This window comes from Thermobia domestica, chromosome 13, assembly GCF_964235325.1.
Source record: "Thermobia domestica chromosome 13, izTheDome1.hap1.1, whole genome shotgun sequence".
Taxonomy (NCBI): Eukaryota; Metazoa; Arthropoda; class Insecta; order Zygentoma; family Lepismatidae; genus Thermobia; species Thermobia domestica.
The window spans coordinates 193,113,872-193,130,662 of record NC_137466.1 but is presented as its reverse complement, the minus strand read 5'-3'; the positions used below and the strand labels follow the sequence as shown (position 1 = coordinate 193,130,662).

General features: G+C 36.4%; 1 protein-coding gene across 2 annotated transcripts in view; it reads left to right on the top strand.

Annotated features, from left to right (window-relative positions):
• The window catches only part of Gbeta76C (guanine nucleotide-binding protein subunit beta-2), an 84,107-nt gene that overhangs the window by 46,415 nt on the left and 20,901 nt on the right, over nt 1–16,791 (top strand). For both annotated transcript variants that reach the window (XM_081737180.1, XM_081737181.1), the window contains exon 3: nt 13,660–13,805. In XM_081737180.1, coding sequence (XP_081593306.1) covers nt 13,660–13,805 — 146 coding nt within the window. The remainder of the gene's footprint in view (nt 1–13,659; nt 13,806–16,791) is intronic.

The window sequence follows — 16,791 nt, the reverse complement described above, 5'->3', positions numbered from 1 at the left end:
TTTCAACAGAACTCTTAAACAAAACATGTAAGAAAAATTTAGTACTCAAGGAAATTATAAATGATAGATATATTACAAGAATTTTTAATGAGTATAATAATAAAGTACATAGAACTATTGGTATAAAACCTGTAGAAGTAAATAAGAAAATTAATTCTTTTAAAGTTAGTTCTGGCAATGCTCTTGGAGCATTTTCAGTCGTTTTTTTTCTGATTTGTTTCACGTGTTGCTGTCAGACGCTATTTCAAACTTTTCCTAGGGGGCGTGATGGCTCAGTGGTAGAGCGTTCACCTCCGGTGCTTGAGGTCCCTGTTCGATCCCAGCTCGCGCCATGTGGACTTTGTGGTGGACAAACAACGTGCTCGTGGGTTTTCTCGGGGTTCTCCCGTTTCCTCCCGCTTTCTTCATTCCACCATTTCACTCATCTTTCATCATCACCGTCTCCTTTAGCCTAATCGGCATAACCGTGGACGTAAAACTTAAAGATTTCATTTTCAAACTTTTCCTAATTCTATTCAAGAGAGGGGAAAACAATTCTCTCTGATGTGGACTCGAACTTCCGATCTTTGATTTTACCAGTTTCATTTCTCCTACTCTCTTACCAGTGGTCTATTTATCCAGCTATTAGAACTCATTTGCTATAAAGGAAGACTGTCAAGGAAGTTTTCTGTTCGCATATTTCGATTGAAATTTTCCCTAGATAGAAATATTAGTATTCTGCAGATAATATTTAAAATAATTTCATGACAAGAAAAGCTGGATGAGATTACATAACATGTTTGGTACCTGCGTCTAAATCTACGATAGCCCTACTCTTCGGTGTGAAGTTTCAGGGTTCAGCGTTCAGGAGTAGAAATTCCCTCTAAATCCCGAATTAATTATATCAGGAAACCAAGACATGCTACACCGTTGCCAAACGTTACAGGTGCAATATTTTCATCTCATCAAGATTATCATAAGGGGATAAGTCAATTAATTCCAAGTGTGTGAGTCCATCTATACTTCAGTAGTTTTAGGCTATTCCTCACACTGTCCAGAAATACTGTTGAACCGCTTTTCAATAAATAGTGTTTCATACAGTAGCGTCATTTCAGATTTGACTTGGTGGGGCAAGACCCCTTGATATAGGTAAAATTTCGCGTTTTCCGCTGACTTACTTCCAATATATATATATATATATATATATATATATATATATATATATATATATATATATATATATATATATATATATATATATATAACTCAGGGGGGGGGGGCAAATGCCCCTTTCCTGCCCCCCATAAATGACGCCCCTGGTTTCATATGTTCTCTATACTTGTCACTCACACGAAACACATTTTCAATCAAAATACACTTGTTGCTCCATTGTTAACATTGTAACACACATTTGTATTAGTTGATACTCAACAAAACTCTGACCGACCTTTGAGCACAACAGCTGGTTATAATATAACGCGAATCGTCTGTACTGTGCAATATATCCTATATTGAGTTGAAGGTTAAAGTCTAGCTTCATTTCAGTCTGTAACATAACATACATTTGCGTAACATAATATACACGTACAGAAGGAAAAAATTGGAAGTTTCAATCCTTTTCACACAACAACTATTTACTACCCACAGAGTGACTTTTTGAACGTACTATATATAAAAGTAAAGTCCGGGTAGGAAAATTTTTGTCCACGAGCTTTCACGTCGAAAATGGCCTGAAGCAAGGAGATGCGTTGTCGCCATTATTATTTAACTTCGTTCTGGAATACGCTATAAGGAAAATCAAAGATAGCAACCAGGGCCTACAGTTGAACGGTATTCACCAGGTTAGCATATGCTGATGATATAAATTTAATAGGGGATGATAGGAGAACAATAGAAAGAAATGCAGAGATCTTATTAAAGGCTTGCAGGGACATGGGTTTAGAAGTAAATGCAGAGAAAATTAAATATATGGAAATGCGTCGGGACCGGAATACAGCAAATTATGGACGCGTTAAAATATTAAATAATACTTTTGATAAAGTGGACAGTTTCAAGTATCTAGGATCAATATTAACAGAGGAAAATCATATTCACGGAGAAATTAAATGTCGACTAAAAGCAGGGAATTCGTGTTACTATTCGGTTCAAAATCTCTTGTCGTCGCGAATTCTGTCGAGGAATTTGAAGCTTAAAATACATAAAACGATAATCATGCCTGTTGTTCTGTATGGTTGCGAAACATGGTCACTTACTCTGAGGGAAGAACATAGACTGAAAGTATTTGAAAACGAGATCCTGAGACGAATATTCGGACCCAAGAGGAACGGGAATGAGGAATGGCGGAAACTTCATAACCAGGAACTACATAATTTATTCAGTTTACCCAACATTGTTAGGGTCGTCAAGTCTAGGAGGCTTAGGTGGGCGGGTCATGTAGCTAGAATGGAACAAAGTAGAAACGCTTTCAAAATCTTGAATGGAAGAACAATCGGAAAACGACCATTAGGAAGACCTAGGCGCAGATGGGAGGACAATATTAAGATGGATCTCGCAGAGATTGGAATACAAAGTAGAAACTGGATGCAGTTAGCTAAGGATAGAAGTCAGTGGAGAACTTTTGTGAACGCGGCATTGAACCTCCGGGTTCCATAGGCCATAGAGTTAGTTATATAAATATATATATATATATATATATATATATATATATATATATATATATATATATATATATATATATATATATATATATATATATATATGTGTGTGTGTGTGTGTGTGTGTGTGTGTGTGTGTGTATGTATGTATAAAATTTTTGAACTTGTTTGTTGTCTTAATTTATTTTATGAATAAATTCAATTTTAGACCATTGTAAATAGACATCGAACAACATGAGTTTGCATAGTGCAGACATTTCTCGAAACCAATTAACCACACTATGCGAAATATTCCTATATTTGTCAAGAAAAGTACAGAGATGGAAACATTGATAGTGATTAAGATTATTATTCAAGTATATGTATATATGAATGACCTTTTTGACGTTACTTTATTTTCCTTATTTCCGCTCTCCAAGTTGTTTATCAATGAATAACCATAAGTACTTTTTTTTTCTTTTAGAGTAAAATACTTAAAACATATTATCATTCTTGTGCTACTTAGTTTCTTTTTCTTTATGCTAATAGTAGAGGACTGTCTGAAAACAAAACTTAGTTTTCAGTTATCACAAAATAATTTATGTGACAGCTTTGAGAAATTAAGTTTTTCCTTGCGCTACCTTAATCTATAGGCCGTTAGTTTTCGCGTTCATTGAACCTATATTTTAGGCATCCAAAATCCAGACTATGCTTTACACAAACAAACATGGAAATTGTTTTAAAGCAACTCGTCTAATCCCTCGACAAGTGTCAGAGCAAAGAGTGTACTATATATATATATATATATATATATATATATATATATATATATATATATATATATATATATATATATATATATATATATATATATATATATATATATATACAGGGTGACCGCGTGACTATGTTACAAAATTTAAGGGATGATTCCTGACACGGAAACAAGAAAAAAAGTTCAAATAAACTTTTGTCCAACGTACATAATTTCGGAGCTACAAGGTGCCGAAAGCGTGGGAAACTGACATTCAAAGCTCTATAGCTCGACTATGGTGAATGATAGAGCAAATGCGGCATGGTCACGTCAAAGACACCGAAGCTGCTGTATTCAAAAATGCTTAGGTCGAGATCGTGCAATTCGTGCACAAGGGATTTCCCAAAGGAGCGTAGGGATTCCCGGATAATCTGTCAAGAAAGATGGGTCGAAAAGGATACGGATGAATAGCTGTCCCAACTGCTAGCAATAATGCGTCTGTACTAAGTCGATATCTCGCACAAGCACAAAATGGCGAACAGTTTTATACGTGCCATGTGTGGTTGCATAACGCGCACTAAATAAGAATGGGAAACATAAAAGGAAAATGTCAATAATTTAGTACAAATGGTAAATACATGATAGTACACTGTCCTGTTCATTGTACGTATAGACGAGTTTAATAAAGGGAATAATCATGAAACGTACTAAAATGTTGTACAAACATCACACTATCATTGTTTTCTTTCATGTAGTTTTGTCATTGAAAGCAAGTAAAACTAAGGGGAAAAACAGGGGGATATGGGTGCTTTCTTCCAGGCAGAAACTTTATTTCATTTGATGATACGAGCCGAGGATACTTTTTACGATAGGGGGATTTTTCCGCCATCCCATGTTAATTTGACCACTGCCAGAGAACAACAGTAAAATATCCGTTTCTTATCATTAGCCGTAATGTGCGTTACCCGAACATTGAAAAAGAACAAGGAAAAACAATTTATCAGGACGTTTGTTTTAGTCGCTGCTTCCGATGTTTTGCAGGACTAATTCCGAGATTTTGTCTAGAATCCTTAACATGTCATATTGTTATCGTTTAGAAGATATTTTGTTTTCACAGACGGTGCTATCACCTGAAGTACACCACAGTTTGCAGGTTCGATCACAAGCATTTGTTCTTCCTTCTGTCGTAGAAAACAATCGAAGGTAAGGAAAGTATAAGACAACCCTACTAGAAGGTGTTGTGAAAGGTGGAAGGTCATTCTTCATGTGGTTTTGTTCGTAGCGTACGAGTTCCTTAGTGCAGTTTGTGCTTTGCTCGTTCGAATGTGAGATCAAATGGAGTATTCGATAGCAGAACTTGCGCACATGATATTTGTATACGGTCAAGCAAATGGCAACAGTCGACAAGCTAATAGGTTATATCGACTGAAGTATCCAGAAAGAAGACATCCAGCCCATACTATGTTTGCCAGACTTTTTCAACGCTTACGAGACACGGGGAATTTACAACCTCAATACTACGACCAAGGAAGACGAAGAACCACAAGTACTCCGAACTTTGAAGAACAAGTGCTTGACCGTTTCACCCAAGACCCAACAGTAAGTACCCGGAAAGTAGCACGTGAAAGGGGAGTAGCACAAGATACTGTTTGGAAAGTAGTACACGAGCAACAGTTACACCCCTATCACCCGCAGAGGGTTCAGGCCTTACGTCCAACTGACTTTCAACCTCGCGTTCGGTTTTGAGAGTGGTTTCTCCAACGCTCTGTAATTGATCCACAGTTTGCTTCCTACCTGCTTTTCACCGACGAAGCTTGTTTTACGAAAGACGGGATATTTAATAGTCACAATAGTCATGTATGGGCAGACGAAAATCCTTATGGAATTGTGGAAAGGGGCCACCAAGACCGATTCGCCATAAATATGTGGGCGGGTATTATCAGTGATCAGATAATAGGTCCATATTTACTACCACCACGATTAACTGTACCAGTGTATACGAGATTCCTGCGAGACATACTTCCAGAGTTATTAGAGTATGTCCCTCTCGGTGTTCGTCAACGGATGTGGTTTCAACATGATGGCGCCCCAGCCCACTTTTCAGCTAGTGCTCGAGAGTATTTGAATCAAACGTTTCGTGACAGATGGATTGGAAGAGGCGGTCCTTGTAATTGGCATGCACGTTCCCCAGATTTGCATCCACTTAATTTTTTCTTGTGGGGTCATGTCAAAACACTTGTCTATGAAACGTCTATAGACAACGCAGAAGAACTTAGCACGAATACTCGCTGTCTGTGATACTATAAGATCCTGGGTTGTTACAGCGGATGCGTCAGATCTTACTGCGACGCTGTAACGCCTGTGTTGAAGTAGAGTGACGCCATGTCCATCACCTATTGTAGGGTAATTGGTAGATTTGTCTCGTTTACAGGTAATTGATGATGTTCTTGGCTGCATTCAATCCTGCTGTAAAATGTTGATTGAAGACATTATTCCCATTCTTGTGACTTTTGTTTTTAGGAAACAACCTCTTTTGCATTATGGTTGTTTCGCTCAGTTTTGTTTATTTGTTTTCAATGACAACAATACATGAAAGAAAGACTAATAGTGTGATCCTTTTACAACATTTTAGAACGTTTCATGACTATTGCCTTTTATTAAATGCGTATGTTCAATGATAGGACAGCGTAATATCATGTATTTAACATTTGTACTAAATTATTCACATTTTCCTTTCATGTTTCCCATTCTTATTTAGTGCGCGTTATGCAACCACACATGGCACGTATAAAACTGTTCGCCATTTTGTGCTTGTGCGAGATATCGACTTAGTACAGACGCATTATTGCTAGCAGTTGGGACAGCTATTCATCCGTATCCTTTTCGACCCATCTTTCTTGACAGATTATCCGGGAATCCCTACGCTCCTTTGGGGAATCCCTTGTGCACGAATTGCACCATCTCGACCTAAGCATTTTTGAATACAGCAGCTTCGGTGTCTTTGACGTGACCATGCCGCATTAGCTCTATCATTCACCACAGTCGAGCTATAGAGCTTTGAATGTCAGTTTCCCACGCTTTCGGCACCTTGTAGCTCCGAAATTATGTACGTTGGACAAAAGTTTATTTGAACTTTTTTTCTTGTTTCCGTGTCAGGAATCATCCCTTAAATTTTGTAACATAGTCACGCGGTCACCCTGTATATATATATATATATATATATATATATATATATATATATATATATATATATATATATATATATATATATATATATATATATATATATATATATATATATATATATATATATATAATTAAAAATATAAACATTATTTTCCATCTTAATTTTCCACAAATAGAATTTTATTTTATGGTTTATTATTGTTCATATTTTCAATTACATACATACAGGGCCGTGCCGTGGGGGGGGGGGGCGAGCGGGGCGACGGCCCCGGGCGCTGATTTTCCACGGCACGGCCCTGCATACATATGGGGCACCAAAATCTTTTTAGTGCTTAGGGGCTCTGCGCTTCTTAATCCAGCCCTGTTGATGATACATTATTTAAATATTTTAGACATTGTTTAAAGTACTACTCTGCACTAGTATTAAATCCCAAATTATATATAAAAAATGATAATAATGAAACTAATAAAACTTCTGACCAAAATTATTTATTGCTTAATTTTTAAAGTCACAGAAATACTTTCTCCTCTTACTTGTGTTGTAAAATGTGGAATCAAGAAGAAAGAAAAAAAATCTTTCTTCACAGATCTTGACAATTAATCAAGCGTGTCAGGTGATGGAACAAACAAGCACCAACTGACCAGATTGCAAACAAAAACTGATTTGTTTTAAAGTAAAATTTCACACTTTCTCTCTAATCTTTCGTTGTGTATACTCGTCTTTTCATTTGTCAAGATTCCGCTGAATTTAAGGAAAATAAGTCTTTAGAATGAAGACGGAAAACAAGCACGAAAAAAGCAACCGTTATAAGTTATCTGAGCTCTTGCGAGGAAAACGTAAGAGCATCCAAGTAGTGTAAAACATTTTTTGCTTCGTTGTTTTGGCGCGTACTGACAGAAGTAGAGCAATCAGCTGGGGAGGACAAAGTAATTTAGATTGCTGACCACCAGTGGATGCCTTTTGCCTATATGCGTTTCGTTTCTTCCGTTATATGTGACAGCAGTCAAGCAGAACACTTCCTGATTTTTATAATTGGCGCCTCTGTGGTTATCTCCAACGAACTACAACTACAAGTTTCTCATATTTTTCGCCCAGTCGTAATCATTAAATTTTATGATAATAATAATAATAATAATAATAATAATAATAATAATAATAATAATAATAATAATAATAATAATAATAATAATAATAATAATAATAATAATAATAGTGCTGTATCTCGGTTTAACCGGTTATTTGGCAAGTGCAGATTATTTGAAGAGTTTTTCTTCTCCAACGAACTTGCTAATCATACGACAGATGTCTATGATTACTTAATTTTGTAGGTTTGTTAGAAGATATTTTGCGTTTATCTGTTTCAGTTGCGTCACAGTACTTTTAGAGACAATAGTTGTAGCTGAGATAATGATTAGTCTTTCTATTTCCATATCTTTTTGATTTCGTCTGTCAGGTCTTTATATTTGTTAATTTTCATGCTAAATGTTGTGAATCAATGGAACCCCTACGTCTATGAGAGTTACTTCTTGGTGCATTTGATATTATTATTATTATTATTATTATTATTATTATTATTATTATTATTATTATTATTATTATTATTATTATTATTATTATTATTATTATTATTATTACAGTGAAACCTTCCTTTACATACACACCTCCAACACACGGACATTTTGCAAAATATATGTATTATAATGGGAAAGAACCTTCCTTTTTACGGACACTCTCAGATACAGACATGGACAGCTTTTTTACTCTGGACGTTTTAGTAGCCTCTCCATAACGGACAAGAATTGCTCGCAGGTCACTCACATTTAGTACAGAAAAAATACTGTCTGAAGTTTTAAATTAAATCTTTAATTGATCCCTTCAACTGGGTCAGCAGTTACAAGTAAATTCCGATCAGAAGCTAGTGTCTGCAGCATTATAAAGCAGACAACTACTGCAGACATTTTTCTAAAATCATAAAGTTAAGTTTTCATGATTTATTACCTCTGTCTACATTTTCAATATTTTAATAATAATAATAATAATAATAATAATAATAATAATAATAATAATAATAATAATAATAATAATAATAATAATAATAATAATAATAATAATAATAATAATAAAGTTTCATGTTCTTACTGGTTACTTTTACTTTTAATATAATCAGTAAGCCACTTAAGGACAAACTTCAGCAGTTGATTCCGGACACCTGTACAAGTAAAACCTCTTGGGAACAGATGCGAGCTGATCAATAGTTTGTGCGCTACAGGGCGCCGAAAGCGTGGGAATATTAACTTTTGGGCCCCATATCTCCATTATCCAGAATGACAGAGCTAAGGCGGCAAGGTCACGTCAAAGAAACCGAACCTGCTCTATTCAAAAATGCCTATGCTGCAAGCGTGTGCGCAAGGGAGTTCCCAAAGAAAGTGGGTAATCCCCGGAAAGTTTCTGCCGAAATGTGACTCCCAATTTGCACGGTTCGACGGCTAGACAGGAAATATCATACCGCCAACATTGTCGATATGGCGCAGGAATTTACATTTGCTATGTCGGGTTGCAAAACTGTAGAAACAGGCAGGCGTTACGTAATACCAAAACTATGTTCTTGAGTGACTAGACCTGAGAGGGGGAGTCTTTTGAAATGGACAGAAGTAGCACTTTATGTAAACAACTGCAACACGTAGATATGGGAGTTAGAACACAGATGAAAATAGGGTGCAAGAACTCGAAACTATGAAATGTGAAAACTACTAAATAAGATAAACATGCACGTGTATGCAACAGGTGGACCAAGTAATTGTAACTGGCAAGTCAGTCTTGTCTCATTGTCACGTCGAAGGAACGTCTCGGGTCTGAAAATGTCTCGTCTCGTGGTAACACTAGCACGAACGTGAAACAGTTGTGCTTAATGGGGACACCGAACACTACGTTGGTAGGAAATAATGTCATGGGAAATAATTGAGAAATGTAGGGATCATCCAGGTTCGTTGCAGTACAGATACCATTCCGGCATAGTCCTGGTGGTACTGAGGAAAACCCTGTCAACTGTTATGATGGCCGCACCGGAATGCAGCAATGTTCCGTGTGGAGTATGTTCGTGCACCAAACCTCGAAGAACGTGTACTACAAGAGATAGCGAACAACTTCAGTTGAAGCTCTAGACAAGTGGCCCGCCAGTATGATATAAGCCAAGCGACTCTGTTAAGATTCTGCACGACAGCGACTACTATCCCTATTACCTGCAACGTATCCAAGCATTATCACCTGTGGATTTCCCTCCAGGGGAAAGGTCTTGTCTGTGGTTATTACACAGGGTCAAAACTATTGTTGGATTTCTGTCGTCAATCCTCTTCTCAGATTAGACGACTTTTGGTAGCACTGGCGTCATCAACCTACACAACCTTCATCTGTGGGATAGAGAGAATTCAAATGGAATGGTTATATCGTCCCATCAGGAACGGTTCAGCGTCAATGTTTGAGTGGGGATTCTTGGAGACCACGTACTTGGGCCAATATTACTGCAACAGCGCCTCAATGGACAGGCTTATCTGGATTTTCTGCGGAATACTCTGCCTATTGAAGATGTGCCACTCCAAGTACGACGGGTCATGTGGATGATGGATGTTGGAGCTCCAGCCCACTTCCGACGTCCCGTCCGCTAATATCTAAACACCATTTTCCCCGGAAGATGGATTGGATGTGGAGGTCCTGTTGCATGGCCTGCCCAGTCACCTGACCTATACCCTCTCGACTTCTATTTGTGGGAACACGTGAAAAGTCTCGTGTATACAGAGCCCGTTCCTGAACTCTAGACGCTTTAACAACGTATCCGTATAGCATTTGACGAACTTCGGGTACAAGATGGACGAATGGAGCGGGTTCGGCAATCCATGATGCGACGAGTTGCTGGATGCACTGACACGCAGGGAGGGCACTTCCAACATCTCCTCTGAAGTTTCAAGACGCAAGAATTGCTGTAGCATGCAATAAGGTATTGTACGAATGCACGTTCCAATACAAATGTTTGTCTTATGTAGTGGTCTTTCATATTTCATAGTTTCGAGTTCTTGCACTCTATTTTCATCTGTGTTATGACTAACTTCCGTGTCTACGTGCTGCAGTTGTTTACATAATGTGCTACTTCTATAATTCCAAAAGACTCCTCCCTCTCAAGTCTGGTCACTCAAGAACATAGTCTTGTTATTACGTAACGCCTGCCTGCTGTTACACTTATGCAGCAAATGTAAATTCCTGTGCCATATTGACAATATTGGAGATATGATATTTCCAAGAAATCATTGCTTGCTGTTCGCTTAGCAGTCGAACATTGCAAATTGGGAGCTACATTTCGGCAGAAACTTTCCGAGGATTACCCACATCCTTTGGGGATTCCCTTGCGCACGAATGTCACGATTTCAGCATAGGCATTTTTGGATAGAGCAGGTTCGGTTTTTTTGACGTGACCTTGCCGTCTTAGCTCTGTCATTCAGGATAGTGGAGATATGGGGTTCTCAAATTAATATTTCCACCTTTCGGTGCCCTGTTGCACCCAAACTATTGATCGGATCGCATCTGTTTCCAAGACGTTTTACTCGTACAAGTGTCCGGAATCATCTGTTGAAGTTTGTCCACGTAGTTACCGTTCACTATATATATATATATATATATATATATATATATATAGCAAATCCTTTGATCAGATACTCAATCATTGCTGTACAGGGTGTATCAAAAAGGATTTTACAACTTAGAAAACTCATATTTATTTATTCTTTTATCTTACAGAAATGGTTTTGGTGTCATTTTGTAGAAAATACATCAAGCTTTGATTCACGTAGTACACTAGTTCAGAAACAAGCTATCGCAAGTGTTAGCAGCAGTTGCAGCAAAGACGGCTGCCTTTACTGTTCCAGAGCGTGCTAGCTGTGGGTTTTGGTTTGAAGAATCCAAGTCTGCGGCAACTGTGCAATGTAATTTTCGTACAAAATATGTTAAAGATCCTCCCAGCATACCTACTATTTATTACTGGCATAAGTGTTCTATTCAAACTGAGTGTTCGGTAAGATATAACAAATCTTCAAAAAATGAAATGAAATCTTGGAGTTTTACGTCCCACGATTACGCAGGCTAGGCTAAAGGAGACGGTGATGATGAGAAATGAATGAAATGGTAGAATGAAGAAAGTGGGAGGAAACGGGAGAATCCCGAGGAAACGCACGCACACGGTATTTGTCCACCACAAAGTTCACTAGGCGCGAGCTAGGATCGAACCAGGAACCCCATGCACCAGAGGCGAACGCTCTATCATTAACAACAAATCTTAAGGTCGTTCCGGTACGTCTGAAGACGTTGTATAGCAAGTGAAACAAACCTTTGTGAACAATAGTACAAAATTAACCCGGCCTGCTTCTCGGTGTCCCACACATGACAATTTGGCGTGTGTTGAGAAAACGGTTGCATCTCAAACCATACATATTACAAATACTGCAAGAATTAAAAGATACTGATATAATTGATCGTAAGGAATTTTTGGCAAGAAATCTTCTTCAGATGTGATGTGTATCGCATCACCAAGGGAAGCCATATTGAACTTTTTAAGTATAAGGTATAAGGTATAAAAGTATAAGGTATAAAACTTGATATGCTGCAAAATGACACCAAATCCATGTCTGTCAGATAAATAAATATACCAATATGAGTTTTCAAACTTGTAAAGACCTTTTTGATACACCCTGTATTTTTACTTCAGGGTTATGCTTTTGACAAAGTAATTATGTATGTGTGCATTTTAGACTATCAACAACGGGATTTGGAATTAGTCAAATTTTCTCAAAAAGTTTCACTAATCCTATTTATAATGCAAAAGCAATCTCAGATTAACCCTAATGTGCAACTTCAAAACATTTAAGAATGACATTAGTAGTTTAAGAGTTTAAGAGTTGTATAAATATCTAGGTGAAAATGTTTATATATTAAATCCTTACGTCTGACTCTGCCACTCACGCAAATTCCCAATAGTTCATAGTCAGACTAATAGCTGTCGCTAGCTGCGCTTACTCCTACCTGCCGCCAAGAGATGTCGCTAGTGTGCAGGGATTTGCAAACGAGCTGAAGACTCGAGAACAACTAATTTTTATTTAGAACCAGAATTAGGAGAAAATACATTTTAAGAAACCGTTTAAACGTTAATTTTGGATTAAATTAACTTTATACAGGACCAACACTTATCTTATGGATACCCAAGATGGAATGAGTCAGTGAGTCGTGGGTCAAGTGTGTCAAGATTTGTGAGTCAGTGGGTCGTGGGTCAAAAGGATGTAATCCAGTGTGACCCGCTATGACCTACCGACCCACTCTGACTCACCGATCCACTCTGCTAAGTGCATTACAAACAACATCTTCTGAATACTAGTGAATTTGTTTGCGTTTTCATGTCTCCATTTTTGTTCCTTTTTCATTTGTTTCTATTTACTTACCTGAGATGAGTATATCTAAGTAAATAAAGAACTTAAAAACTTTCGTATACTAATATTTGTAATTGTAGGTAATAATAGCGACAGAACTTCGAGACACAGTGGAATTTTACACTACTTTTTTCCCTTTACGTTGGCCTATTTTACCTTGATTTGAAACTTCAAAATTTCATCCTATTTTCTGCTGAAAAGTATCTGTAATTCAACAAGGAAATAATTATATATGATAATTAAATTGAAATTCATCGTAATATGGCTGATGGCAAACACTTTACCATTTTATATCGTAAAGATCAGATCCATCGGTATTGTAACAGAGCGATGCTTGAGCGATTGACCGCAGAAATTCAAACTTCGATTAGTGATAATTTCAAAGTCTTGTTTTACTACACAAGTGTAAACTCCTTAGTTAGTGGAGAGGAGGGAGTGGAACATGGTTCAGAGTTGATGACGATAGGTTTTGGTGGGTCGGAGTGAGTCATGTTGGGTGGTGGATCATGGGTCAATTTTTATTGAGCCACGCTATCTCTGGTAGATACAATAACATCGTTCAATTTTTGTTATGCTTTGGTATAGTAAATTAACATTTTCTTTCTCTGCTGGACCTTCTATATTTATTTTATTTTGTTGCAGGAGGCGCAGAAACAAGTGGCAGATACAACATTGGAATCAGCATGTAGTGATTTACCAGATGCACCAAAAGTACGCCTTACTACACGTAAACTTCTCAAAGGTCACATTAACAAAGTCAACTCTGTTCATTACAGTGGTGATAGCAGGTATGTTTATGTAATATTGGATTCTAAAAATACGCTAATCAGTTTCTTAGTACACATTATCTAAAAACGTAAATGTAAATTTTGAGTAATTGTAAAGAGCCCTATCAGCACAGACAATAGGCCTAATATTGGAAAAAACGTTAGGCTACCAATTGGCAACATTGACCCTGCGTTGTAATTGGTTGTTTTGCTTAGCATTTGCCAATCAATTGCAAACGTAACCACTACGAAAGAAATCGCATTACGATTGGGAAACTGTTGGATAAATGACGGGAAATTGTTGGCTAGTCAACGTACTTTAAACTATGTTGGGCCAACGTATATTTCAACTTTACTTTTGCAATTACCAATAATATCCAACGATTATACCCTTTAGGTTAAGGAAGACGATTATTAAAGCAAGTGGATGATAATGAAAAAAATTGGTGAAATGAGAAAGTGGGAGGAAACGGGAGTACTCCGAGAAAACCTACAGACACGATGTTGTCCACCACAAACTTACTTGGTCAGGTATCAAACCAGGGATCCCATGTACCAGAGGTAAGCACTTTACCATTAAGCCACCGTGCCCCCATGCAAAATAGTCTACCAGACGTATTGCTAGGGAGACTAGAAAATGGAACCTTTTTTTTTAGGCTAGCAAAAATGCATACCATCTCTCTCTTCCGTCGATACCAGTAATAAACATAGTTAAGCTAGACAATAATATTCGTATAAGATATATCCTTCGTAAGGAGAGAATCAATTTGTCTACGAGTTTTAATTAAAAAAAAAAAAAGTTACAATAACTCCATACATTAAAGAAAACTATTCAGAATGAGAGCTCCTTTGTGGCCATACCGTTAGAATACGTGGTGGAAACTCGGTGGGAACTCATGAGTTCCAATTCCACGTTAAACTGTAAGCCCATGTATTAGAGAGATTGATTGATTGATTTTTTTGAGTTTTATGTCCCTTTTCAGAAGTGGGTCTATATGAGACGTGAACCTACTGATTAACGTGGAATCCGAACTACATGAGCTCCTGCCGGGAATCGAACCCGGGCCTCTCATGCCACATGCATTAGAGAGAATTACTTGGTGCAGAAAAAGAACGTTAAACTCCAAACCCCGTCTTAGTGCTCCATACGTCCACCGTCATCCTTAACACAATATTTGAGTTTAAAGTACAGAATTCGTACTTATGTAATAATTCCAACATAAATAGCCTCAAAGCTCATCAATATTGTAGTTCAAGAGACGAGACGAGAGAGATATAAGATTTCGTCGTCTCATAAATTTTGTATAACTTCAAGTTTTTTTTAACGCTAGTTTTATTACGTGAGTTCACTAACTACGCAAAAAATCCTGACATTCATCACAATTTTACAAGACTTAATGTCCTGTGATACTGTTATTATTAGTTTCAATTATGTCGATAATAATAATAATAATTTAAAGTTTAACGATAAACTTCCTAATGATATCAAGTCTATTAAGAATCTTAACTTATTACAGAAAAAATCAAGCTCCTTAAGTGGTTGTAATCAACAGAGAAATTTCTATCAACATTTCTTAAGTTTCTCGCTTTTAGTAATGGTATTAAATAATAGAATGTAATTATATTTATCAGATGAATAAATTGTTTTCTTGATGTTCTATTCGAGTGTCTCCTTTATTTGTATTCTATATTTGCTATCTTTCTTTGCATGTAATTGTATTATATGCATCTTCATATGTTATTCTTAATTTGTGATTTATCATATAATCATCTGATTGATTAATGTGGCAATTGCTATATCTTATTATCATATATAATTCATTTTATACAAACACCGTGTGCGTGGGTTTTCTCGGGGTTCTCCCGTTTCCTCCCACTTTCTTCATTCCACCATTTCATTCATTACTCATCATCACCGTCTCCTTTAGCCTAACCGGCATAACCGTGGGACGTAAAACTCAAAGATTATTTCATTTTATACAAAGTGAAAAATAAACAACGTTAGTAATGATCAAAGAGTAAATGAAATAGTCGGTATTTTAAATTAGATCGAAGTACGAGTCACAGTTAAAAATTGGTTTTATTCAATATTTCATTAAGTAATAAGTTGTTGTATAATATTTTGTATGATTGATGATAAAATTACAAAATATTTAGGTTCACACCAAAGATGGGAACATTAGGTGAGTGTAATAAACAAAACACTGTATTCTGTTAACATTATGTAGAATATTATGTTTATTTGGGCGATTATTTATGCTCTTTTGAAGTGCGTTAAATCAATTTAGGAACGAAGTTGTTTATAAGCATGATAGTGACTGTATTATGACAGAAACTCGTGATCTCATAAATTAAGTGAGTACAGCAAAGTATAAAATATAAGTAATATAATACAAGAAACACATTATTCACGTTAGAGATTTCTTTATTTCAGGAACAATGATTTTGGAACCTCCAGATGATACGTCATCATATATTAGACGTTATTTCTTTCGCATATAAATACACACTATAAATACAAACATAGAATCAGCAAATAAGTTAAACGAAATGAAACAAACGAAAAGCAAATGTATTATAATATTATAACGATGAAAACATGTCATAATATTAAAAGCGTTGGAAGTAAATTCGTATCTACGACATCTTAAATGATTAGATAATGTCTTATCAAGATGTAATGAGACTTGCAAAGGAAGTCATTTAAAAATGTGTACAAAGTGATGGTTAAAAATTGAAAATACAAGACATATATTTAACAAAGAAACTTTTCCATTTGAAAGATAATGAAATATACAAAAATTCAGCGCGTAAAATATCATTGACAGTGAAAACGGATAAAAGAACACAAAATGTTCACAAAAATCGTAAAAAGGGCAGGAGTCACTACACTAAACGCTTTCGCTCTTACTTATTAAATTGAATCATACAATGCTGCAGTTATCACGGGACGATTTATTCACGAAATATGAACAAAATTGTCTAAATTATTTTTGAGAAAATCGTC